At 42.1% G+C, this 26678-nt stretch overlaps 1 protein-coding gene and 1 non-coding gene across 4 annotated transcripts in view; one reads left to right on the plus strand and one right to left on the minus strand.

Moving 5' to 3' along the window:
* SLC38A9 (solute carrier family 38 member 9) overlaps positions 1 to 23581 on the minus strand; it is a 38196-nt gene extending 14615 nt beyond the window's left edge. The window contains exons 1-10 of one of the 3 annotated variants that reach the window (XM_033164177.1): positions 23357 to 23581; positions 20202 to 20349; positions 16863 to 16995; positions 15649 to 15770; positions 15452 to 15515; positions 15239 to 15332; positions 13924 to 14094; positions 11585 to 11644; positions 9416 to 9610; positions 8406 to 8513 (exon numbers count right to left, since the gene is read on the minus strand). In XM_033164177.1, the coding sequence (XP_033020068.1) occupies positions 8406 to 8513; positions 9416 to 9610; positions 11585 to 11644; positions 13924 to 14094; positions 15239 to 15332; positions 15452 to 15515; positions 15649 to 15770; positions 16863 to 16995; positions 20202 to 20305 (1051 nt within the window). In that variant the 5' untranslated portion in view covers positions 20306 to 20349; positions 23357 to 23581. Of the gene's footprint in view, positions 1 to 8405; positions 8514 to 9415; positions 9611 to 11584; positions 11645 to 13923; positions 14095 to 15238; positions 15333 to 15451; positions 15516 to 15623; positions 15771 to 16862; positions 16996 to 20201; positions 20350 to 23356 lie in introns of those variants that run through there. The other 2 variants (XM_033164176.1, XM_033164178.1) reach the window with 2 other exon arrangements.
* A 1196-nt stretch (positions 23582 to 24777) lies between these two features.
* Positions 24778 to 24884, plus strand: LOC117055369. Its single transcript, XR_004427624.1, has one exon. It is a non-coding gene; the product is annotated as a U6 spliceosomal RNA (small nuclear RNA).
* The last annotated feature ends 1794 nt before the right edge of the window (positions 24885 to 26678 follow it).

The raw sequence follows: 26678 nt of genomic DNA on the forward strand, positions 1-26678 counted from the left end.
AAATGTAAAATAATCTCCAGTATAGTGAAGAATGAAACACCGAATTCAGTAGCGCAGGAAGTAAAATAAGGAACTATTGAAGCAGGGATTAAAGCACTTCTTTTCAATATAACTTGAAAGCTTATTGTCAGGTCTCACAAAATTTTATGAATGGAGTGTGTGTGTGTGTGTGTGTGTGTGTGTGTGTGAGAGAGAGAGAGAGAGAGAGAGAGAGAGAGAGAGAGTGTCTAGTATAGCACATGTGCAATACCAGTGCTCTAACATGACTGTTTTTATTGGGTATATTGCTCAGATGTTACAAAAAAGCAGCAGCAGTATTGGCACAAAGTCTTGAAAGCGTTCTATTTTTTAGGATGTACTGTTGAAAACTACTTTCAGAAATTGCAACAAAGGCTTGAAGGATGTCAGAAAACTGAATTCTTTGATCCTGTGCCATGAGATCAATAATGGTCCTTGGGTACACATGTTTTCTCATATGTCCTTCTGAATATTGAAACCACTAGAGAAAAGTGATTTGATATCCTGGGTTACTTTCAAAAACTCTGGGAAACACTTCTGTATGTTATGAAGGGAACATGAATGAGGAGAGAGTGCATTGAACCAACGTCAATTCCTGAAATTGGGCAGAGGAGGGAGGAACTTTTGTGTTTAATCCCCCCCCCCGAGGTTTGAATACCATCCACTCACATTGCAACAATATGTTGGTAATTAACATCAAACTGATAGCATAGTTGGTGCAACATGAGACTCTTAATCTCAGGGTCGTGGGTTTGAGTCCCATGTTGTGCAAAAGATTCTTGCATTGCAGGGGGTTGGACTAGATGACCCTCGTGGTCCCTTCCAGCTCTACAATTCTATGATTCTATGAAATTAGTGACAGGAAGCGGGAAATTTCTTATGGACTTTGTATATTTTAAATATAAAGCCTTGTATTCCTTTTATAAGCAGAATGTCTAGCTTACATTCTTCCTCCAAAATGGAGGTCCAAGGCAGCATTTTTTAAAAAGCATATATTCAGTATAACTCCCCATACTGTCTCTGTTCTATTTACCACTCTGAACACACCGTTCAATCTACATGATGGAACAAATGGGTTCAGGATGGGATATAATCAGTTTTGGCAAATGGGAGAGGAGCCAGAGAAATGCCTTCCAATAAGCATTTATGCCCTATATTGGATTAGCTTGCTGCTTTTGATGTCAGCTGCAGAAGGTCATTTGTTTCAGAGTTCCTGCTGTTTCTCTGCCCTTGCTCAAATGCGATAAAGCTCTGTCCTGGCACTTATTACTGTAAGGAGATGGCTCCTCTTAAGACAATACAATGCACATCTGTCTCCAGGACACTGTATTCCTAATTGCCCTTGGAAGTTTTCCCTTCTTCTTGATTACCAACAAACACATGCATGGGAAAAATGTTTCGTTTAGCCTACTTTAAATTCAACTTTTCTCTCCTAAAAGTAAGAATCATCCAAATGGATCCGTAACCGCTCATTACGGTCTGCGTCATATTATTCCTCCCCACTCCACCGCCTGCAAAATGACACCAATTCAGACATGGGAATTTTGAAGTTCAGAAATTGGAAGGCAACAGCAAAACACTAACCCTGAGTGTAAGGGTCTCTATGGAGGATGGGTGGAATAAAATTATTATGTAGTTGCTGCACAATTATTTTTTTAAACAAAGCACTTCTATCACAAGGAAATAGCATTCCTCCAGGAAAACCCAGTTTGCATGTTGCAAAAATATGATTCCATCACTGTAAGCGTGTTCTGCTATGGTTATGGTTGTTATTTGAAATTTGACTGCTTGAGTGTCAGGCATAGTGGTTAGTGACAGCCAATGTAAGTTTTGAGAAGGGGATGCTGATCGATGAAGAAAAGGTGTCAACAGGTTTACTAAACTTTAAGCCATGGGTAGGCAAACTAAGGCCTGGGGGCCCGATCCAACCTAATCACCTTCTAAATATGGTCCATGGACAGTCAGGGAATCAGCGTGTTTTTACATGAGTAAAATGTGTCCTTTTATTTAAGATGCATCTCTGGGTTATTTGTGGAGTATAGGAATTCATTCATTCCCCCCCCCCCAAATATAGTCCGGCCCTCCACAAGGTCTGAGGGACAGTGGACCAGTCCCCTGCTGAAAAAGTTTGCTGACCCCTGCTTTAAACACTTGAACAGCCATAAATTTATTAGCTTTTTTTTTTTTTTTAAAAAAAAAAACCGCAACCCAACTTGCACATGTATTTTTAAATAAGGATTTTAAACGTTCAGAAGATCTGTTTCATGTTTTAACCATCAATAATCTTAATCCCCCTGTTTTTTGTGCTTCTTGGTGAGTGCCACCTTTCCATTTCTCATCTGACAGCCAAAAACACCAACTAGTTTCTTCTTCTCACTACCCAATTCATATTATGCACCTTTTAAAAATTATGTTTTTTACTGTTGAGTAACAGAAATATAATTTTGCGGCTAAAGGTTTCCTTGCTGTACCAGTTGGGCGCTGGAGTGCTCATCTAGCTCCTTCAACAAATGCCACAACCATTTTGCTTTTTTGGGGTGGGGGAGAAGAAGTGTTATTACATCTGGCAAAGCGTTTTGGCAGAAATACTAAGTAAACAAACCCGAGCTTTGAGAATGGCTCAATATGAGGACAATTTTGCAGCTCAATGGTATACTTTTATTCAATGGACAAGGTGGTTGTGGGATTCCACCACCATCCACCCATGGGACTCTGTGGATTGATCCTGCTGGGATAAATAAGAGGCATTGTTTTTCTACTAATGAAATGAACCAAGATTTGTATTTCACATTTGTATTGTGAAAATGATGTACCATGGGTTACAGGGTTATTTAAATAAATAAATAAATGTTTTAAAACTTTTTTTAAAAAAACAATAACCCAGAAAAACGGTTTAAAAAAAAAAACTGTCCAACAAAATGCCTGTATTTTTTGGGGGGGGGGAGGGAAAAAACCTAGGAAATTTATGCAGAATACTGCACCAATCTGCCACCAAGACTACTATTCTAAGGCCCACCCCTTTTTTTACTGTTGCCCCAGCCTAGTGGCTGTGCAGATTGTGTCCAGTGTGCTCTTTCTGTTTCATAAAAACGGGTAGAAACATGGGGTAACTGCCTTGCCTGCTTCAGATTCAGGGATGGCTGTTGAAAGATGAGCCACTTTGCCCACCCACGATCTAACAGAATGCCAGGGGTGAACTTACAAAGTTTGTAGGACTGGTCTGATTAAAGTTTTTTTAAAAAAATCTGGATTCACCAAAATGCAGTTTGCTGGCTTGACATCTGTTCCAATTCACAAACAATTCATCAAAGCCGCATCATTCTCCAGCCCTCTTCCCTCCACCCTGCTCTGTTTGGATAACTATGCAGACTATAAACATTCACAGATTAAGTGTGCCAGTAAACAGCAAAATCTGAGCAGTGTTTTCTGACGAAGGACATCTGGAGGCCTGTCAGGGAACAGCTCTGTGCTGCATGCTAAATCAAACTAAGCTGAAATTGACGCAACTGCAGTCGCAGGTAAAATGAAATCTCTCATGTATGAATATGCATATGGCACCAACTGGACCATCTCCATGGCGTTTGCATGCGAGAGAGAACTGTGGCCCACACAAGCTAGTTGTCTGTGACTGTTCTTCTTATCTGTTTTGTCCCTGAGGCATCTTTTCTATTTGGATCTTTACCAAGGAGGACTAAGAGGAGTGTGCATCTCTCTAGCAGCACAAATGGTTTTTCCTATCCCTGCTGTCCAACTAAAGTTCAATCACTCCATATTTCATTGCTTGGATGGGAAATGATGTTTACCACAAAGATCAGCCATTGACTAGGAAACCTTTTTTAAGCACCATTATTTACACTATTATAGGGGATGGGAGAAGAGGGGAGAAACGTTTTCTAAACCACAAATCCGGAATCTCGGCATGGACTCCTTACAAATTCGTCAAAGTTGCATCTGTTTTGCATTATAGCAAGCAGCAACTCTTTTCTCTTTTAATGAGAAATGACCTTAGTTTTATGAATTTTGTCCATCGCCTATAAAAATATATACAAAAAAAAGGAATACAGAACCATATTACGGTAGGTTCTGCCATCTGTACTGAAGCACTTAAAGCTGCAGCACTCACTGTTACATGGGGCAGTAATAAATCTGGCCCAGTTTTGTAATACTCTTATTTCTCTAAATGGTGGTATGTTACAAAATTGTGCAACTTAAATTATAAAACAGGACATGACTGACCAAAAAAAAATGCGTCACTGTAACTCCTTTTTTCTACATGGTAAGCTCAACAAATCATTATTTCAAGTTTCTCCTGAAAAGGAGAAAGTATTTTTGACAGGTTAATTTATGCTGCACCCTGAGCTTCGCACAGGGGGGAAGCAGTTTATCATAAACTGGAAGTTTAACTTTCCATTTCAATGGGAGGGGCTGAAAGAGAGCAAGTTGCTTAGCGAGTTCATAGCATTTGAGCTGGGAGCTCACATTATGGGGTCACTAAATTACATCAGCTCTTGCAAGTGCACTGGCTAACGGACAACGATTGTGATAGGCAACGGCACAAGCCAGCTTTCTTGCATTTCAACGCTGCCTCCCTATCAACTGAAACCACAAAAAGGAGGCGGTTGTATTGGCGGGATAATAAATGTCACATATTTAACCTTGCTATGTGCACACAGTTGCCTCTGAATTGGCCACCATGGGGCAACTGCCTGCATGAAGACAGCCCCTTAGCATCCCTTCCTATATTGAGAGACACACACAAGAGAGAAAGGCGGGAAACAAGAATACTGAAAGTAGATTAGAGAAAGCATTTGTTAAATAGTATTTTAACTGTGCTAAAGTTTATGCATAATAGAATAAAGGCATGCAGGGCTTCCTCTCTCTCTCTCCTCAACAGCTGCAGCCCCGTGGCCTTCAGGGAGTTGGGCTAGTCTGCTTCTGTCCTGGCTTGTTCTCCAAGTAAACTGAGTGGGAGGACTCCAGAAAAATAACTTGTGGAACATGTTCATATACTAATTTCTACAGTCTTTAGAACACTGAAATAATAATAATAATAATGTGTGAGATAAGAGAAATTAACCTGGGAATATAAGAGAATTATTTCCCTCAAGTATTCCGTCCCATCACAGAGTGGGTGTGAGGGGGGGAAAGGGCTTTTCTCCTATCCACTTCCTGCCAATGTTGTTATGGGGCAAGCCAGCTGAGAGACCCAGCGTAGTATACTGACTAGATTGGGCAGAGTAATGGATTATAGGACCAGAGGAAACAACTTCAAATTCCAACACAGCCATGAAGCCTACCAGGTAAGCATGGGCCAGTCATCATCTCTCAGACTAACCTACCTTTGCATGAGCTTTCGTGTTCATGCACACTTCTTCACGAAAGCTCAAATCCAAACTCTTCTTCATACCAAGAACAAACTTAGTTGGTCTCTAAGGTGCTACTGGAAATATTTTTTTTATTTTGTTTTGACTATGGCAGACCAACACGGCTACCCACCTGTAACTGGAACTACCTTTGCAGGTTTGTTTTGGGAATAAAAGGGCATTTTTTTGGAGGGGAACCATATATGCTACCCTGAGTTCCTTGGTGGAAGAGCCGGACAAAAATATAAATTAATGATAAACTACAAACAGGTAAGAGGAGGAGGAGATACCAAACTGTGCCTATCCATCAGCTATCTCGAGACTAGATTTCATGTTTTGTGTGGGGCTCACACTTAAGAAGATGAGAAAGAAACTCTCCTTGCTCACAGCCAGCTGCACCTACAGCCTGGTTTCACTGAGTGGCCCCCATTTAAAACATTTATTCCTTTAATACCTTTCAATTTAACATAGCTCTTTTCCTCCCTTCCTTAAAGGAACTCTTCTATTTACCTCATAAAAATTTTATACTGCTAATTGTAAGGGGGAAACCCTCCTCTAATCTGTAAAAATGCACCCCCCCCCAACCAAACACATAATCTAACGCATGAGTTGATATCCTGCTGGTAGTTCCTTAAGTTCCTTAGTTGCTTACGTGAAATCTCAGGATCAACTGCCCATCAGATGGCCTTCTTAGCAAGAGCACCTCAGTTGTGGAATGCTCTTCCTCTGAAGGCTAGAAGCTTCCTCAAACCAAGGCAGATGACTGGTCCATGTAGCTTAGTAATGTCTACACCAGGCTTCCTCAACCCTGGAGAGCTGCTGCTAGTCAGTGTAGACCACGCTTCCTCAACCTCGGCCCTCCAGATGTTTTTGGCCTACAACTCCCATGATCCCTAGCTAGCAGGAACAGTGGTCAGGGATGCTGGGAATTGTAGTCTCAAAATATCTGGAGGGCCAAGGTTGAGGAAGCCTGGTCTACACTGACTAGCAGCAGCTTTTCAGGGTTTCAGATAGGGAACGTCCCTATCCCTACCTGGAAATGCCACAGACTCAACCAGGGACCTTCTGCAATCAAAGCACATGCTCTCTCTCACTGAGCTATGGCCCTTCCCCCTTCACTGTGATTTGGTTCACCATACACAGCGTAGCTTTTGGAGCTCCCTGAAGGCTTTTAAAACGGCAATATTAGCCTCTGTAGTGAGAAGACAACATATATGATGTTTTATTATTATTATTATTGTTTTGCTTTATGTATGTATTTGCAGCAGGTGTTCTGGGGTTTTCTGACAGAAGAACAGGATGCAAGTTTTACAGATAAACTTATGACAATGGCATTTGCGGGAAGACGACATTGGGTGTTCACTAGAACATGGACAGGGTCTTCTTATATAATATTTTCCACATGTGTTCTTCTGTGGAGGAAAGTTGTGTTGGGAACAGTCGCCAGAAGTTCTCTTTGGGTTTATGACGACTGATCTATTGTGACTTGGAGAACAGCTGAACTGTTCTCTAAAGCAAATGCATTACCGGGGTGGGGTGGGGCTGAACCCCTCTGAAATTCACTGGGGAGTGGGCAGAAAGGGTGTTGCTACTTCCCATAGCAAGAATTAATTGTTAGCAACTGACATAACGATTCCCCAGGCGAAAAGAGTACCTAATTCTAATCAGACACTAGATGAGGAAAACAAGTTCTCTGGAGCCCTTTTTTTTGGCAGCTGAATGAGACTCCTAGTGAAGGTGGAAAGAGGCCCTCCCTGATGCCTCATTACAAGCCTTTTGGAGGAAGAAAAAGAGGCTAATGGCCTCAAGAGCATTTTGAATAATGCCAATGCAAGCTCCAGGTGCTAGCAAGCTGGAAAAGTCAACCCACCCACAGCCTCTGACCAGAAAACTCAACCTTCATGCAGTGCTGAAATCACTTTGGAGTTGTCAGACCTGGGTGTGCTTCTTATGTGCAACCATTTCCCCACATCTGAGTAGGTTCAACTGCATGGGGGAGACCCTGAAAGTGTTGCCAAGTCTTGGATGGAGTTCTTCTCCTTCCTCCCCACTCTGATCATCCTAGGCATCACTATGGGCAAGAAGGTTAATAGGGCTAGTTGGTCCCACACAACTAGAGGCACAGCCCTTGCTCCACCTGATGCCCTTCCTGAATTGAGACTGTGTCAAATGAGGAAAGGAATTCTCTACCCATTCAAACACTGTAGTTAATCCCTCTCCCCTCCATCTCCTTTGGCAGAACTGAAGGAGAGGAAAAGCTATATACGGATGCAGGTGTGAGATGGGGACTGGTGGGGGGGCACACCAAGGGGGTTCTGGCAGCCTGACGTTTGCAGGGCTGGTGCAAGCAAAGTGCTTTAGAGCATAAATGAAAGAGCACTTGATGGCGGGAGGGGAAATCAGTTCAGTCATGAAACTTGCTTGGTGGCCTTAGTCAATCCTCAATTTCCTACACTAAAATTACTGAACCTGCAATACGGGGTGATCATACCAGCCTACCTGACAGGCTTGTTGTAAGGATTATGCAACAAGAATTGCACTAGGTACTGATGTAAAAAAAAAAAAAATCTTAAGTACTACTATTATTCTTGAGATCAGCCATCACAGAATGATATTGGGTCCAATAAATTATAATCAGGGATGGGAAAGCTGTGGTCCCCTAGCTACTGCTGGAGTCCAACAACAGCTGGAGTGTCCCCATTTTCTTTAAAGGCCTCATTTAAATTGCATGGCATGCTTGAGCATTTTCCTCCTTGGTTAATGACTCTTATAAATTGCAAATGACCAGTGCACAAATGGTCACCTACACCCTACTGTTCCAACTCAATCTACATTTCTTGCAATTAATTCCAAAAGTGATATAGTAGCCTGCACTGTACTGTACTGGTAACCAACAGGAATTACATACAGGGGTTGAAGAATACTTTTGAAACCACTTTCATCTTATCAAATGATTAAAATTGAGTGTTTTAAATTCAATACTGATGGATGTTTTATATATATATATATATAGATAAAGTTTACCTGGTACAAAATATGTGGTTGATTTAAACCAGTCAAATTCTAAATGGAATCCCAAGAGAGCAGCTTTCACAGTAACGAGGATAACTAGGTAGATGACTGAAATGGTACCTGCAATAAGGGAAGGAGGAAAACCACAAGTCACTCAGATACATTTAAATTAAGTAGGAGCAGAAGTATTGTTTTTCAATCTCTAGCTTGGACCAACCCAAAACAGCTCCCCTGCCTCCGGTACTTCCCTCTTCACTTGCCCTTTTCTGTGTTTTGTTTTTCACTTGCAAATCAGCTTTGAGATTAATGCAACCGAGATAAAATTATTTTACATCTTATTCAGCCAGGTTCAAACAAGAGAACACATGGAGGGGGGGGTCGTCAGAAAATCATGTTAATGCAAGTTTATTTGATTTTTTTATGGCTGCTCTAAATCTAAGAAATTTATAAAAGGGTGGGGGGAAAGAAGAAGAGAAAATAACAGAATTCCTCAATGAAATTTCTAAACCCTGAAGTTCTGGGAAATGAATTTTCCTGAAGAGCAAAGGATAAATAAAAAGAACTGGTTGCCTTTAAACACAAGCTTCTTGCATTAAAAAAGTACTGGAAGAGCAATGTGCCCCTCTTCCAACAGCCTATTTAGCAGGGCAGGTCAAAGAGAAAGTGACCCCACCTACTTTTGGCACTGGCTCTGCCCACTGCTGGCTTCAGTCTTGCCCACTGTGAGTGTGCAATCCCTGACAGAAAGCAGCCCTCAACAGAAAAAAGATTGCCCACCCATGTTTTAAGCTTTACAGAAGACATTGGGAGAGATCTGATCACAGATCTGTTGTGTAATGTGTAGCCTGGCCCTCACTTCAGGGGAAATGATGAAATATTGACTAACCAATTAAGTGAAAACAGTGGATATCCAATGGGAAAACATTTCAGGTCTTGTGGTAACTGTGAGGCATTCTGCCCCAACACAAACTGTACATTCTCCAGTCAATTCATTGCCTATCTCCAGTCAAATCATTGCCTACCTAAGACGTTGAATTTGGCAAAGAAAGAGGGAGACTTGAAATTCAATAGCAGAACAAGGATGCCCAAGTAAAGAGGGACCGTTTTCGATTTGCTCCATAGCCGTTCAAATTCCTCAAATCCTGAATCACCGGTAGAAGCAAAAGTCCAGGTTCTGTTCCCTGGCACTTCCTTGCCCGCATCACCTGGGCAGATTACTGTAGAACCAAAAGGGAAATAAGCAGTGGTTTACTTCAAGGAAAGCTTAACAAGGAGGGGAAATCAGAGCCTAAACATCAAAATGAGTAAGATGCCCACTGTGGTGTGACTTAGGGATAAACAGAGCGACCCACTTGGGTTCTCCATTTAAGGCAGCCAGTGGCTCTCCAGATCTTATACTGCAGTTCCCATCATCCCAGACCACTGGCTATGCTACCTGAGGCTGGTGGGAACTTGAGTCCAATAGCATTTAGAGAGTCACAGATTCCACATCCGTAATTTAGGGAAACAGCTGACCGTTTTGACTGCATGTTGTCTCTTCACACTCACTCACCCACAACCTTCACCACTTTGCAGAAAACAATATAAGAAATATCTATGGAATTTGCTTTTCTAAGAAGACAGAGAAAGTCTGCTCTTCTGTGGGGGGCAGCCATTCTGCAGTAAATCAGCAGCATGCCGTTGATTTAATTTTTCATAAGCGAACAGTTAGGGCCAGAGGTGGCAACTTGAGGGGGAAATGGAGGGGGGGCGCAATGTCACACGTGTGACATTGCGACATCCCAAAGTTGCGCACGTGAGCATCACATCTGCCTCCCTAAGCCAGCCAGAAGCTACCTGGGCTTTGGGAAGGAGGCTTTAATGCTCTAATTTACCAGGAACATTAGGGGAATAGCCTAGTCCCCTAGTCCACTGACCACACACCCCTGACATCAGCCATTCTCAAAATTCCACATGTGCCCCTGGACCCAAAAAAGCTGGCAACTATTGGTATACAGCGTTCACATGTCAGTGTAATTTCTTCCTGGACTATGGATTGCTGAGATGTGAACATGCCCCCAAAAAGGAGACATCACACAGTTTAAGGGCCTTTTTAAAAATTAAGATGCTGACCCAATAGGTACCCTAAACAGGTTTGTGTTTTGCGTGAGGCTATGCCCGGGCTTGTGCCTCGGGGAGGTCACTTCAGTGCTGCTAATGCAGCGGTTTGGCTTCTGCCCCAGAGGCACACCCCACTGTCTCTTGAAACAGAAGGATGCCAAGCATACAGAGGTAAACACCAGGGAGAGGTTTCAGTACTGCTCACCTCCACGTTCCTTTTGCTCACTTTAGATGTGATTGATTCAGATTAAGGTTAAAGCACTCTAACTTGCTATTGTCATGTGACCTTAGTCAGTGACCTGTGAAGTACAAGATTACCATTTCTGGGGTCTGATGCAAGCAGCTGTCAGTAGCAAACAGCTGTGATTTATGTGCAGAGCATGGTCTAACTATGTATTCTGTGGAATTTTCCTAGAGCAAATCTTTTCATCCCACACTGGCTGCATGCCAAGCCGGTTACAATGCCCTTAAGCACAAAGCATTTGGTCATGTTTCAGAAAAGCCAATGGACACGACCGAGTCATCAGCGCTATTTTTGCAAGTCTGTTTACTCTCCATTGTCTGCATAATAGTTACTGTTTTGAGAGAAAGTTGACAGTACTGCTGTAATTCACTTGAAACTCTTTTCTGGATTGAGGGGGGGGGGGAGAGTGACAAATTGAAAATTATTTTTCATACAGGTTTTGACGCAAACACAGAACCCTATAAATTACGTTTTTGGAAGTTACTATTTGCAATCAGGATTGTTATTAATGTGGTTTTTAAATAAACCTGGGAAAGAAACTTCTGCAATATTTTACTATTTTCAGCCAATTTTACTTTTGGTTAATGTTATTCATTTAGGATAGACCTAACTACTGCATAAAATCTCTTGGAAATGTATCCCTCTGATTCTAAAAGTATTTTATTGTATTTTAACTATACTTTTAAGCAGTTTGCTTTCATTACTTTATATTTTAAAATAATGTTTTTAAATGTTGAAAGATGCTTTGAATCTCAGTATAAATACTATCTTTTGAGAGAGAGAGAGAGAGAGAGAGAGAGAGAGAGAGAGAGAGAATATGAATTAGGGAAGGGGATTGGAAACTTACCTTTAGTGCTCCCATTTGTACCAGGAACAATATCCGTTACATTAATATCATGAGCATAATCTAAAAAGAGAAAGGAAGACAAACAATTTAGGAACATCTCAGCCCTGCAGCTAGTTTCTTCCGATGTGTATTTTGGAACAAACAGGATGTATGCTGAAAGCAACATGCAGAGGGCTACAATGTCTGAAGCTGCAGTGTCGTTTTAGGTTTTAACAACAAAAAACAACCTTCCCACAGTTCTGCTCTACTCCTCCAGATGTTGTTAAACTCCCATCAAGCCCAATCAATTCAACAACATCTGGAGGGCACCGGGTTCCCCACCCCTGATCTACAGCACTGAATTTGTGCCAATGTTCACCACCACCACTGGACCTTGTTCATAATGCCCTTGGGCATATGAAGTGAGAGGTTCACATGCACAGCAATTCCCCCTTGCTTCTGTGTAAGCACAATGAAATAATGGGGGGAGGTAGCTTCCAGGTCAGGAAAAAGGGCACCCAGGTAGACCTGGAATTGCAAGCCAGTGTGGTGTAGTGGTGAAAAGCAAACAAAACTCACTGCAGTCCACTGAAGGCAACCAACCATGCCCTGGGCCTCCCCAACCTCTCTCAATGCCAATGAAAACTAACAAGTTTACTACCCCACCTCTCTTCTCCCCTAACCTTATACTGTAATACAACATTGAAGTCTCACATCAAATACAACTTTTAAATGATAAACTAGCCAAAGAATTAATGCTTGCAAGCACACTGCAAAATTTCTGCATCTGGTATTTTCAGAGTAAAATTGTGCCCAGGCAGTGAGCCTCTTTAACCGTAAGAGTATGTCATTTGCATCAGTTCCACTGCCCTCAATTCATCCTTCCTTGCTTGTCTCCCAAGTTTCAGGAAAGCAGTAAGGAATTTCTATCAGGTTTGCACTAGATCAGTGGGCCCTGGACAGCAGCCTGATCTTGCTGCAATGCTGGCTCCGGTTATGTCTAGACCTCTGCTCACTTGCAAGCTTGTTCCAAACCCTTTTGTGTTTTTGTCATTACTTTGTCAAATATATCCCTGCAATCATTAGGTAGCAAGAACTTTTTTTAAAAAAAACAACACCGTAATCTATTTAAAGATACTTACAAGAGTCCAAGGAGGATTTTTTTAAAACAAAACCCTGTGATTCTCCAACCTAGCCTGCGCTAACCTTTCTTTTTATAGTGAACTACATTGCCATCTGCTGGATAAATGGCTTAAAACACCTGCCATATTTAAGATATCTTATATATATATGCTTTTATATACATTTAAACTAGTTAAAATTAAAATGTTAACATTGAACAGCCTCCCCAAACTGGTGCCCTTCAGATGTTTTGGACTGCAACCCAAGTCAGCCTGTAACCCAAAACATCTGGAGAGCACCACGTGGGGGGAAGGTCACCTGAGAATGATGCCCAGACCTCAAAAGATGGCCAAAAAATATAAGGACCTGCATGTTTTTATAACATATAAATTAGTTCCAGGGCACCACAATGCGCACTGTTGAAGAGCTTCCTAGGAATCAGCATCCTTAATCAAGGGCACTACTATAATAATTTATTTCAAATATTGCACATTTGTTTATACAGAGAAAAGTTTGTTTTCTCACAGAGATCTTAGTACGCACACTGTAATAGTCTACTCAGTGTGATATTTGAGTTTTATAAGCAGGTTTTCTAAGAGGCAAATTTATTTAGAGTATTTTTATAGTGCCCTTTGAGTATATTCTCAGGATGACTATAAAAATGAACAACGATGGTTTGGTTTGCACGTCGTTTTAAACCACAGTTAACCTTAACTATGATTTAAAGGTGAGTGCACAGCATTCTGGGGCACAGGAAAAACCACCACAGCTGTTTCATTTGTCACGATGCCATGCTACTTCAAGCTAAAGCATGGCTTGGTTTGGCGTTACATCCAAACCTGGGCGCATGGTTTGTCTCTCTTCGGAAAACCACGAGCTGCAACCAGATTATGTTCTTGGCCCACTCATGCATTGTTTGGAGAGAAACAAACCACAAGTCTGGTTTCAGACACAACACTAAGCCAAATCATAGCCAAGCATAAGTAGTCTTCTTCCTGAGAAGACATGTGCGGGATTGCACTACAAGTTATTTTATGTATATACCACTTTTCTACAGCAGACAGTGTCGAAAGTGGCTTGCAATAAACACTCACATAATTACACACACTGAAACATAGACCAAAACGGCTTTTAACAGATGCAGCCATGAGTTCTGCTATGAACTATAACATCTTATTTGCCAGGTAGGAAAAACCAAGGCCCAGCTGCAAGGAATTAAAAGAAAAGTTTACACTTACTATAAATAAATATCCCCGTGTTGTAAAGGAAATTGGACATGAGGACCCAGTAAACCACCATGGCTCCAATAAGGGATACCAACGAAAACAAAAGGCTAGACCATTGACCAAATGATCCAAAGTAATACTTGCAAACATCTGGGAATTCCCAAGTTGAGGTATCTATTAAAGCTGGGGTGGGGTGGGGTGGAGAGAGACATCAAGCATAGTTAGTTAATACTAGAATTCAATAATCTAATCATTACTGCTTACACATACTTTGCATTCTGAAGCTATATATCCATCCTAAACATTAAGATATCACAGCTTCTCAACAGCTGAACATCCTAACGAAGTAAAATACAAGCCTATTGCTTTAAAAAGTAACAGTAAGGAACTAACAGTAATATGGGGGCCAGATACAACAGTGAGATCGGTTGTAGCTTTTCCTGTCACTACAGTATGTGACAAGAAAAGGGAAACCAAAAATCTTTGGCCGGAGTTACAGGAAACATGACTCTGCGTAGGTCTACGAAACCACAATTGGGGAACCTGGACTACAATTCTCATCAACCCTAGCCATTGACAATGCTGGCTGGGGTTGATGGGAATTGGAGTCCAGCAACACCTAGCGCGCCAAAGGTTATTCCCTGTTGCATTAGACTCCTACATCCCTGCCACACAGCCTACTCATGTACAGTAGCCCTTATTCATTGCCATTTATAGCAAAAGGTTAATAGCTTGCTTTCAGAACAAAGTGGCATTGCACACAGCAAGTGCTCCATTATCATTATTCAGCTTGAATTGCTCCCGATGAAAAGGAGTTCTCAGTAATCTCTGTCTGATGGAACCCATCCTGCAACAGGCAGATACAGCTTAGAGTCACTATTTTGGAACCACAATGTCCTCAACTCCTGGGCGCAGTAATACATTAAGATGGTGGCTGCCAGACAGGGTACCAAGGGCAGGTTCTAGTGAATTGATGGTGGGCCCTGCTGAGAAGCCAGCAGCTGCCCAAGAGGGTAATGTGCCAATGCCAGGCCTGTGTAAGAGCTACTCCAGGATATCAGGAATGTTTACCTTATTGAAAGAGCACTAGAAGCAGTGAGCAGTCTTCCTCGGCTGTACACAGCCACAATGGAATTGGGTGCTTTAATGCACACTTTCAGGTATACACACCTAGGTGAAATAGCTCTAGGATTGGTGCATCAAGAGAACTGAGCACACGCTATAGAACATGTCCCACTGCCTACACTGGAAAAGTCAATGTGGAAGTAAGTCCCTGTAGCAGAACACCACAATCACACAGATAAATAGTACTGAAACTCATACTTACGTATCGTGGTCCTTGATTTCAAGACTCTGTAGCAACAGTAAAGTGTCAATACTCCCATTAACAAAATAATAACGATTCCAGAGGTAAATCCAGCCTGGTTGTTTTTTTTGAATGGAAAAAAGCATTAGCAAATTGTGACATTGATACAAATTAAATTACACCCACACATTGCTGCATTAAGATTGACCTTGACACACCCGTAAGTTGCCTTACCTGTTTTATTCCCCAGGGAATACTTAATATAGTTGTACCCATCATTGTATTCCAGATCATAAATCTGAGGGGAGAAAACATGCACACGTAAAAACACGAAAAACTAAAATTGATTGTGGAAGCTTTTTCTACAGATTATGAATTTGTGACAAATAATGTACTTCATATCTACCATGCTTGGAAAGCATTTCACATACATCGTTACTATGCTTGAGTTTTTGCCGTAACCATCCGTACAGCCATCTATTTTGTAAGCAGTTCCTAATGGACTATACACGTAAATTTCTTCTGGAGCAGGAAGTACGTGATCAGGAGCCACCTAACAAAAGACAAGAACACAAGGCCTTAGTGACAGTGTAAGTCTCTGGTGCTGCAATACAGTACTCCTGAATTCGCAGAAGAATTCAAGAAAGCACTCCAATCTCAATATTAACAAGTTCCGCCCATTGAGCTTACTTTAAATGCAACAGTGCTAATGTTATTTAATATTTGAGCTTATATGTTGTGTGGGAAGGGAACTCTAAAAAACTGAAAGGGGAAAAAACCTAGCAAAAGTAATGGAATAAACAAAAGAGAAATGTTAAGTGCCCATGTCTGCTGTCGAACACTTACAATCCTAAAAGTAAAATCCAAATGAATTAAATGGAACTTACTCTTAGGTGAGTGTCCATAATACGGTTAAAGGTAAAGGGACCCCTGATCATTAGGTCCAGTCATGTCCGACTCTGGGGTTGCAGCGCTCATCTCACGTTACTGGCCGAGGGAGCTGGCGTACAGCTTCCGGGTCATGTGGCCAGCATGACTAAGCCGCTTCTGGCGAACCAGAGCAGCGCACGGAAACGCCGTTTACCTTCCCACCGGATCGGTACCTATTTATCTACTTGCACTTTTGATGTGCTTTCGAACTGCTGGGTGGGCAGGAGCTGGGACCGAGCAACGGGAGCTCACCCAGTCGCGGGGATTCGAACCAATTGACTCATTCCCATATTATACAATTAAGGCACATGGTTTCTCATAAAGCAGCTTGGGAACTGTAGTTTACCCCCTCACAGAACTACCATTCACAGCAGTCTTGAACTACAGTCCCCATAATTATTTTGGGGGGAGGACGCCATGTGCTTTAAATGGATGGTGTTAATCAGCCCAGTGATAAGCCAAACCATGGTTAAGTGTGAATGAGTAAATGAGGCTGGTGTACAGTTACAAAAGCTGCTGCCTCTTCACTTCTCTCCCCGTCTTGCTGCACTACTGGAGACTAAGTACTCCAGCTTAGTATTTTATGTGAACCTGAACTTGGGGCTTGGCCAAACAAGCCATGAGTGGTAAGCCAAGAGCAAACCTTGGTTATACCTCATGGTTTGTTTGGCGCTCCCACACCTGGGAGTCTTCTAATAACTTGTCTTTTCCTTACCAGTGCTCTATCTGAGGGCGACGCGAGCCTGCTGTAGTAATGAATCCGCTTATTCATTGCTGAAGCTTCATCTGTAATTCTCTGCGTATCATCATTCACAGTAACAATATTTGTAGGTTCTATATGAAATGGCCTGGAAGAGAAAGAAAAAACGTAATAGTCTTCAAAGCCATAATCAACAGAAGACTAACATTAGAGGCTGATGATGGAACAAAACAGTCCAGCATTTGATTCCCACAATGTCCAACCAGATGCTTATCAAAAGCCTATGAGCCAGACATGAGTAAAATAGCATTTTTCTTGCTCATGTCCCCCAGTACACTGCCTTTGATACTGGAAACACAATTTAGGTGTCATCACAAAGAAAGCTCTTGCACCCAGGCTGATGCCATAATGAACCTTAGCTGTACCACCAGGAGGGCCTCTTCTGAAGATCTCAATTTGTGAGCAGGTCTGTTTAGGAGAGTAGTTGCTTAAAGTTGAAGGGAGCCTTTCAGGTTAACAAAAACACCTTAGATTTTGCTTTCCAGCACACAGGCAGCCAAAGCAGTCCCATCAAAATTGATGTTGTGTGATCATGAAACTCCCTCCTACTCTGCAAATTCTCTCCTACTCCTCAGCAATCTAGATGCCACATTCTGCACTAGCTGCAACTTCCAAAGCAGTTTTGAGGGAAGCCCCTCATACAGCACATTGCAGTAATCCAATGCATGAGTCATTATAGCCAGACTATCCATGTCCAGGAATGTCTACAGCTGGTGTACCAGCTAAAGCTAGTAAAAGGCACTCCTAGCTGCAGGGTCACTTATGCCTCCAGCAGCAATGATGGATCCAGGTGGACTCTCAGCCACCTGCTTATTTAGAGGGAAGGCAGATGGGGTTCACATGGCTGAATATTCCCTTCATACAAATATAAAAGTTCTGTAGCACCTAACAAATTTACTAAGGCCTAAGCTTTCACAGGCTCTGTATGAAAAGATTTCCTCTATACAGAAAAATGTCAGGGAGGTGGCTAGGCTTGAAGCCTGCCTAAAAGATAGCAACACTGACCGAAAACCTCAACATCGCTTCCAAATCAAATTCAAAATCATAATAGTTTTTTAAAAGACACAAAGAGTACAAGAGTTGACTCATATCTTTAGAAATCAGTTGGCCTATTTGAAAAAGATACAATCTCACTTGCTCTGTATCATTTGTTGCATGGAACCACATCATAACCACAAAGATGGTGATCAATTATGGAAGGAAAGAACCACAAAAAGCACATACTTTTTTCCTTTTAGCCACAACAGTGTCACGCCAGCTAACTAAATACCAATGACATTGTCCCCCAAAACAGCAATTTACATATACCAGAACTCGAGCAGCTTCTACTTAAGGAAACCAAGGGAACGGTATCAACATTTGAACAATATGGATTAAACATTACCTTGAAGACCTCCCAAACTGATGCAGCACTAAGTGGCTCCCATGCAGACTTATATTACTCCCCCCCCCTTCGACTGTATGCTCTTTTAACGTATAGCAAATTATCCCCCAAGCGCACAAGAATCTAAGGCTACAAGAACAAGTATTCTCAAAAAGTATCAGCTGCTGGGCCACAAGCTTCCTAACTTTCCAAAAACACACTGCAAACTAATTATTACTACAAAATTATATTCCCCACCTCTGCCGCTTTTTAGAGCCGATTCACACACATATTTACATAATTTATCAGGTCTTGTGGCAAGCTCCACCCGCCTAAATTCCCTCTTCTACACAACGATTAAAGGTGCAGGAGCACTGCCTTCTCTTTGCATCAAGCCTCCCCCAATCACAGCTGATTGCAAAGTCTCCTTTGTGGAGCTTGACCCTTTGCAAATTGCATCTGCAAGCTGTGATTGGAACAGGACACAATGCTACTGTTGTAAGAATTTTAAGGTATTTTATTTATATATAATAATTGTTATTAATGTACCAAAACAAATAAGGCCACATGTCTGAAAAACAGCACAGACAGGCCTCAGCCCATTTTGACTCCCAACTGACCAAGTCTTTCTTTGTCTCAGGAACAAAGGGGGGGGTTGCCCCTCCAGCTTCTCAGCAGACCTCTGCCTGAGTGATAATCTCTGGCATCCTGATATCTGAGTGTCAGACCAAAAGGTGTGATTAACTTGGCTGGGATATAGGGAAATGTAAATATATTTTGTTTCACATGATGGGTTTTTGGTGGAGGGCGAGAGGAGACATTGTGGCAGGGTCCAAGATGCTACCAGACCCTCCCAATTTGTGATGTAATTCTAATGTATGGAGGGGTGGTCTTGAGCTGGGGGGGGGAATTTCAAAAGTCTATATAGGAGCTTGCGTGCCTTTGTTCATGGTCTTTTGCTTGCAAAAACACCCTGCTGCAGCAGTTCTAATAAAGGGCTACCGCCTTGCTTTGGGAGATTCTGTATCGTCTCTATTTTATTCATAAGTGCTCTTGAGAGGAGGGGAGCCCTACTAAGGCTCTTCCCCGGGTTCGTGGACTCCCTTCTGGGGTTGAAACTAATTTTTATAACACTACTTAACATAAAGGCATGTTCAATGCTCCTAAGCTTTAGGTGTGTTTGCCTGAATCTGTGTAGGGGGGGGGGGTGAGGATATGCATGCAAGCCCCATCCCCTGACCGTGTCTGTGTTGAGCAATAAAAGTCTGTGGGGGAGTTTGCTTGAATGTGAGTAGATCAGGGGAACCTGCTTTATCAGGATCATTGATCACACAAAGGGTTTTACTCATGTTCAGGTGAAGAAGAAAAAAATTCCTTCCAGCAGCACCTTAGAAACCAACTAAGTTTGTTCTTGGTATGAGCTTTCGTGTGCACGCACACTTCTCCAGATACACTGGGTGAATGAGAGGAAAAAAACCAAACCCTGCAGACTTGTACTGCTCAAAGTACTCCTGGCTGACTGAGCAGTCAGGGAACATATAGGTAACAGGACAATGGGAGATGGAGCTTGCCCCCCCCCCATGGACAAGTTTAGCATTTGTGTCTTCAGGTAAATACTCAAACATGCCTTTTCGACTTTTTCCCAATCAGTGCTACTGCTACGGCATGTGGGAAACTCAGGAACTCTCCATTACAGAGGACAGCAAGGCACCTATTCAGTTCAAATCATAATACATTTTATCTTAATCCAGCAGTTATCCTGATGCAACACCACTGTTATAGCCATTCTACAAGTAACATTCAAGTTAAGAGGTTACTGAGCTGGAGGATAAATTGCAGGAAGTAGCATCAACATGAAGGAAATATGAAACCAGACCAAAAATACTAATGAACAGCAGTAAAAGAGATCTTAAGTATTTATTTCATCTCACCTTTTGTACTTAAAGTCTTCTGGGTTAAACTGAATATTGAGGGCTCCAATGTCATTTTCATCACCTCCAACAGGGACCAGAAGAGGACTAGCATCTTCTTCCATATCTGGAGAACGATCTTCTACCAAATGCAGTCAATTATTCTAACCTTAAAGAAAGTGAAATAAGTAAGCTACTGCAAGTGATCATCACTACATTTCCTCAAAATATTATTTCTTCAGGAAGACAGGACCTCCCTTAAGTTTATTAAGCTCAGAGTCTAAAATTGCCTAACTGTAGCATAGATAACCTTTCAATAAGCATCTAAGATGTAAGTTTTGAAAGTTCTTTGGCTAAATGCTTTAAATCTGGGGTGGAGAAACTGTGGTCCACCAGAAGGAGTTGGATTACAAAACCCATTATCCCGACCACTGGCGAGGTTGCCTGGGGCTGCTGTAAACTGGAAGTCCAGCAACAACTAGAAGGCCTGAGATTTCCCATGCCTGCTTTAAATGAACAATTTATATGATTATTCCCCATTGGCAGGGCTTTAAAATACACTGGTTTATTTTTAAAATTAAACCACAGGAGGTCACACGGAGATCACTGGCACCCAGGTAAGAGTGCACAGGATCATAGCCTAAGTAATAAAATGTTCAAGTGGGACAAATGAGTCCTAATGTCTGAAAAACAGTGTGAAAATTTAACATACTATCAGGAGAGGTTAGATGTTAAGTGTATTGTTTTTACAGGAGAAGTGGAAGACTGGAAATAGAAATCCATGTTCCAGAGAAGGTCCAGCGTGTTTTTAACTGATAAGAAACCTCTCCCCCAGAAACAAGCTGATTCAATGAGTAGAAAAATCAGAGTCATGGGAAGTTAAAAGATAACAATGCAAATACTGATGCTGATGTTTACCGGTCTCAGAAGTTAGGAAGCTACATGATCTTGAGCTGATTGTATAAAGCTATAAAAATGTATAGTAGTAGTTTTTTTCTGGGAAATTTCATTGAGAGGAGGCTTGGAGTTATTTTGGAGTTGCAAGTTTAAAGCTTGCTAGCAATATCCTGTAGGTCTGTTTTTGATTACACCCCTTCCTGATTTGTATTTAATAATGTTCACTTTGAATACATTCTAATCCTCTGTCAACTACTATGTTAAGTATGCTAGCACATAATCTTCACAATAGTATCTGAAAGTTTAACTGACATAAGCCATAAAACTGAGGTCAACATCTGAGTTGGAAAAATCTCAAAATCTCAGTTGTTTCAAATAAGGAGGAAATTGCTGCTTGGTTCAACACCGGATGTGTGTAAGCAATCTGAATAAACACGTTTGCAAATATCTGCTCTTCAAAGTAAGTTTTGGAACACCCTAAATCACAGGCAGGAAACCCTTATGCCATCTAAAGTTGCCCCATGCTTCCCACCCCATCAAAGTCTTGCCTGTCTGTTTCCCCTGTAATTTTATACTTAACAGTGCTTTTGCTGTCTTTCTATATAGCTTCAGAACAACTGAAAATAACAGTATTTTATTTGATTAAAAGATTTTTAAAACACTCTTTCCGTAGTTGTATGGCTTTGGGAGAAAAATTTCCCCAAACCAATAGGTGTCTGAAAACAAATTGGTAGGCTTCTGTAAATTTTAAATTACCTTGGTGCCCTCTTCTGGAGTGAAAGGTGATTCATAATTATTTTCATAAATGAATAATTTGTATGTGCAACACACTAAAGACAACATGGAATTATTTTTACTTGATTTACATTACAGAACAGTAGCTGCTCTGCTTTTTTGTATATACCGGTATTTTAAACAAAATTCTCTGTATACTGTACTTGAGAGTAACCTCATCAAGCACAATAGGGCTTAATTCTGAGCAAACCTGCATAGAATCAGAAATTCTAATCTGTAGTAGCCAAATTAGTCTTGATATAATGCAGCCTTTGACCAAAAACAAATGCTCACCCCTGCCCAGATCATATATTCCCTTGGCTGGAATACTGTCCCTAAAAGATCTCCCAGCTTTGGGGGGGGGGGGGCAGGGCAGAGGGACACTTTTACCCTGTGCCACCAAGCCAGCTCATAGGAATTAAGCCTTTACACCCCAAGATAAACCCTGGCCCACACAAATCATACACGTCTGCTACCCCTTTCAGAATTCTACCATCTGCTCCAAAGCTTCCTTTTTGCCTATCCTTTTCTATCTACTTACAAATAAGGAAATGGGCTCTTGGCCAACCCCCCCCCACCGGTTTTGAGCTCCTTCAAACCATATGCTACTGACAGAGGGATGTGCTGTCTGCACATGCGTGTCAAAGCTTTTTAAAACTATTCCTTACAATGCATTTCAGGCATGAAGACCCTCATACGGAGTTTTGTTCCCCAAAACATGATGAGCGGCAGCAGTTGAAGATCTGGGGGTGCCCAAAGCTTATTTCTGGGTGCAAAGACCCTGCAGTGGGGTAAAACATCTAAGGAACTGGCAACGAGAAGAACCAAACCAGCCTTGTTAAAGGACGGTTATCCAAACAAAAGATGAAGCATGCTTAAGTTCCATTTATATCAATGGGGCAGTGTGGGATATATTTAACATTCTCCCGAAATTTGTGGGATTTAAAAGATTCTAAACTTCTGGCTACACCATAGGCAGAGTTTTCAGTTCCCTTGATAAATCTTTAAAGCTCATCAGCACGAACAGGCTGGCGTTGTCGCTATTGTGGAGGATTTACCACAAACAGATCCTACGAACTTGAGATTTCAAACTTGGATTCTTTTCCTTCACCCATCCAAATAAAGGAGCGATTTTTATAAAACTCTGTTGCGCTACCAAAATCCCGCAGGTCCCTTTTAACTTGAAATCTGAGGATAGAGCAAGAAAGAGGCGGACTATTGTTTTCTCTAGCTAAATAGCGCCGTCGCCTTCTTTTGACAACTGATAACACATCTATTTGCAAATGGTCTGCTATATTAGGGCAGGCACGAGCAACTGACCCCTTCGCGCTCTTACTCTGTAGCAAGTCTCGCTGAGTTCCGCGGACCTTGCTCCTAGGTAAGGATGCACAGGGACTGCAGTCTAAAGGCTGGTGTTCGGTGTGTGTGTGTGTATGAGTTGTTGTTGTTATTATTATATATATATTTAACATAAGTTTAAATGAAATACAATGCAGATTCTCTACCTGGGCTCCGCTCCGCCTGATCTCGGTCTGCCACCATTCACCGGTATGAGGCTGCCTCGCTTGAGTCATTTCCAGTCGAAAGCTGTAAACAGGAAGAACTTTTGCTGCTCTCAGCACCGATAGATCGGACTCCCTCAGTCCTCCATCGGCACTTCCGCCATTCAAACGAACGGGATCCGAAGCATGGGATCCACCATAGAGATGTCGACATAGAGCGGCTCCCACTCTGCGCCCATAGAGCTAAGCCAGCCAGCTGCAGAGATATAAAATCTCAAGAGTGACACATGCCAGCTCCCCTGTCCGAGTTTAAGGTCTATTTCCCACCGCTAAGAGGGGTGGAAGCGCAGGGCGGCGCGCCTGTATAAGGTGCAAAGCGTGTGCAACCCGTTCATTTTGAGAGGCAGGTGGCAGATACTGTGATTAGCATTTCCCAGACCTTTCCTCACAAAAGTGACTTGCCAGATTTGTCATCTGGAGTTGTTTTGGAACAGAATCTCTTCTGACGTGTTCTCTGGTTTCACTGTATGTACCGCCTGCGCGGTGATTTCAGGAGACGGGGGCGAAGCTAGGCTTTATTTCACCCGGATCAAAGACCCAAGTTTGGCACACACACACGCAATGCGCATTTGCGGAAACACACACACACGTTGGGACATCACCACGGAAGTGGCCTGCGATCCTCGAAAGCTTGAGCAAGCAAATCTGTCAGGTGCCACAAGGCTCCCAAATGCATCTACAACTCTGAAAGAAATCCTGATAACGTGGGAAATGTGCAGGGTTGTACTGGAGACCGGTATTTCGCCTATACAGGTCGGACATTGTCTTTGGATTGTAGGGGCTTACACCTCCCTGTAAATACAGTCTGGCAAGTATCTGTTAAACTGAGCACACTATCAATATGTGTAAGGGATTAGGTATTTACCATCTCAAAGGAATGGCTAGGATGCCCAGGTAAAAGCAATCCGTGACCATTATCAGGTATCCTGGCAGACAGGTTTTCTGCTGTAGACCTCAGTGGTGTATGTATGATGTTTTTTGGGGTGGTCTTGAGCTACAAGGGAGGGAATTTTCAAATGTTTATATAAGAGTTTGCACACCATTGTTGTAGGTTCCTCTACTCCCCCCCAATGTGGGGTGAGCAGGGGACCCTGTTGCAACGGTTTAATAAAGATTATGTTTACTAGCTGCTTTGCTTCTCAATATTCTCTGGTTGGCCTTTGTTATTTTCTCCTACTGATAGAGAACCTACTTAAGGACTCTATACAGTATGGGCTCTTGGATACCCCATAAGGGGAAGGGATATATCTCAGCCACACCCCCAATTTGCAATATGGAACAATAATATTAAAGCTCCCCCACACACACACCTTCTAGCACAGGAAGCATTCACAAATTAAAAGAACTTTAAAACCTCACCTTTTGTGCTTGCTTCGGCAGCACATATACTAAAATTGGAACGATACAGAGAATATTAGCATGGCCCCTGCGCAAGGATGACACGCAAATTTGTGAAGCGTTCCATTTTTTTTTAAAAAAAACCCACCTTTTCCCCACACAAGCAGACTTCTGCTTTGCTTTTACTTTTTTAGGAGTATGTGGGTTGTTGTTGTGGTGGTGGTGGGGCGCTTATTAATGGAAGAAATGCACTCGTTCCTGAAAAACACGACTGTGTCTGCACCCCCACAGCCCTCCCTGTGTGTTAAACTTTTTGTGACTCTTTGTATCCTTGCCCACTGGTCCTCCAATGTGCTTGCATAAGAACACACAAACCTACCCAAGTCAGGAGAAGGGATCTTTATTAAGCAAATAAAACTGTAAGACAGGGGTCAGCAAACTTTTTCAGCAGGGGGCCGGTCCACTGTCCCTCAGACCTTGTGGGGGCTGGACTATATTTTGAAAAAAATAAATAAGAACAAATTCCTATGCTCCACAAATAACCCAGAGATGCATTTTAAATAAAAGCATACATTCTACTCATGTAAAAACACCAGGCAGGCCCAACAAATAACCCAGAGATGCATTTTAAATAAAAGGACACATTCTACTCATGTAAAAACACGCTGATTCCCAGACTGTCCGGAGGCCACATTTAGAAAGCGATTGAGCCGCATCTGGCCCCTGGGCCTTAGTTTGGGGACCCCTGCTGTAGGGCAAATGCGCACACAAAATAAAATCCTGTCTGGCGGCTCCTGGCAGTTCCACAATTCCCTGTAGACAAGGGGAAGGGACATCATCGTTAATGGACACCCACAAGGACAACGGCCACCTGGAAAACACCTTTTGTATCTAAATGTGACTCTCCATCAGGAACCCCTCCCTTCAGACACCTGGTCAAATCTCTTACCTCACCCATGTAATGCTATTTTCTCTTTTGTTCTGTACTGTGTCAAATGTGTATAAAAGTTCGCCTGCTCTTTTGTTCTGGGTTCTTCTCCATTGTCTGTCATGTGAGCAAGAACCCTGTCGCCAACAGTTCTATACTTTAAAAATAAACTGATCAGGCTTAATTAGCCGCCTTGCTTTTCGTTAGAACTCTGGTCTGGTCTCTGTTATTTGTATGCCAGCAGGGGTTTCAAACAATGTCCTGCTGGAGTTCAGGATTCCACCCGTGAAATATACTCGGAGTCAAGTGTGAATTTCATGCTCTTTATTCAGCTCATAGTAGTGAGGAATGCAGTTTCCCCAAAACGTTTGCTTTATATACACTATTTACACAATGGGCCCCATGTGATTGGCTAATTCCGGGATACTCCTGTATGCCAATCGGAGTGCAGATTCACTTCCACCTGGAGCTGGATTGGGTGGCTCCTGCGGACCAATCAGACTGCTGCAATCTCAATCCTATTGTTCTGGGACCAGTCAGACTGCTGCAATCTGAATCCTATTGTTCTAGGACCAATCAGACTGCTGCATTTTGGATCCTATTCAACTCAGTACATAACAACCCGGAATCGGACCCTTTGCCGGGATAATTCCCATAAATTCTTACAACAGGGTAAATATGCTCTTTGCAAGTAACTGCAATAAAATCTTCCTGGATTTCTACACAGGATCCCTGCAGACTGTTTATTTTGCTTTGGCTGGTGTATTCTGCAACATGTCATTGATACATTAATAGTGCATTAGTGGTGGATTTATAATTGTCAGCACATCAGTCTGTTTTATTAGTTGAAACAAAATTTTAAAAAAAATCCTTCCAGTAGCACCATGGAGACCAACTAAGTTTGTTATTAGTATGAGCTTTTGTGTGCATGCACACTTCTTCAGTGTTTTATTAGTTGTTCTGCAAAGCTTTCCCCATTTTATCACATTATTGCTGTCC

This window comes from Lacerta agilis, chromosome 11 (assembly GCF_009819535.1).
Source record: "Lacerta agilis isolate rLacAgi1 chromosome 11, rLacAgi1.pri, whole genome shotgun sequence".
Lineage (NCBI taxonomy): Eukaryota > Metazoa > Chordata > Lepidosauria > Squamata > Lacertidae > Lacerta > Lacerta agilis.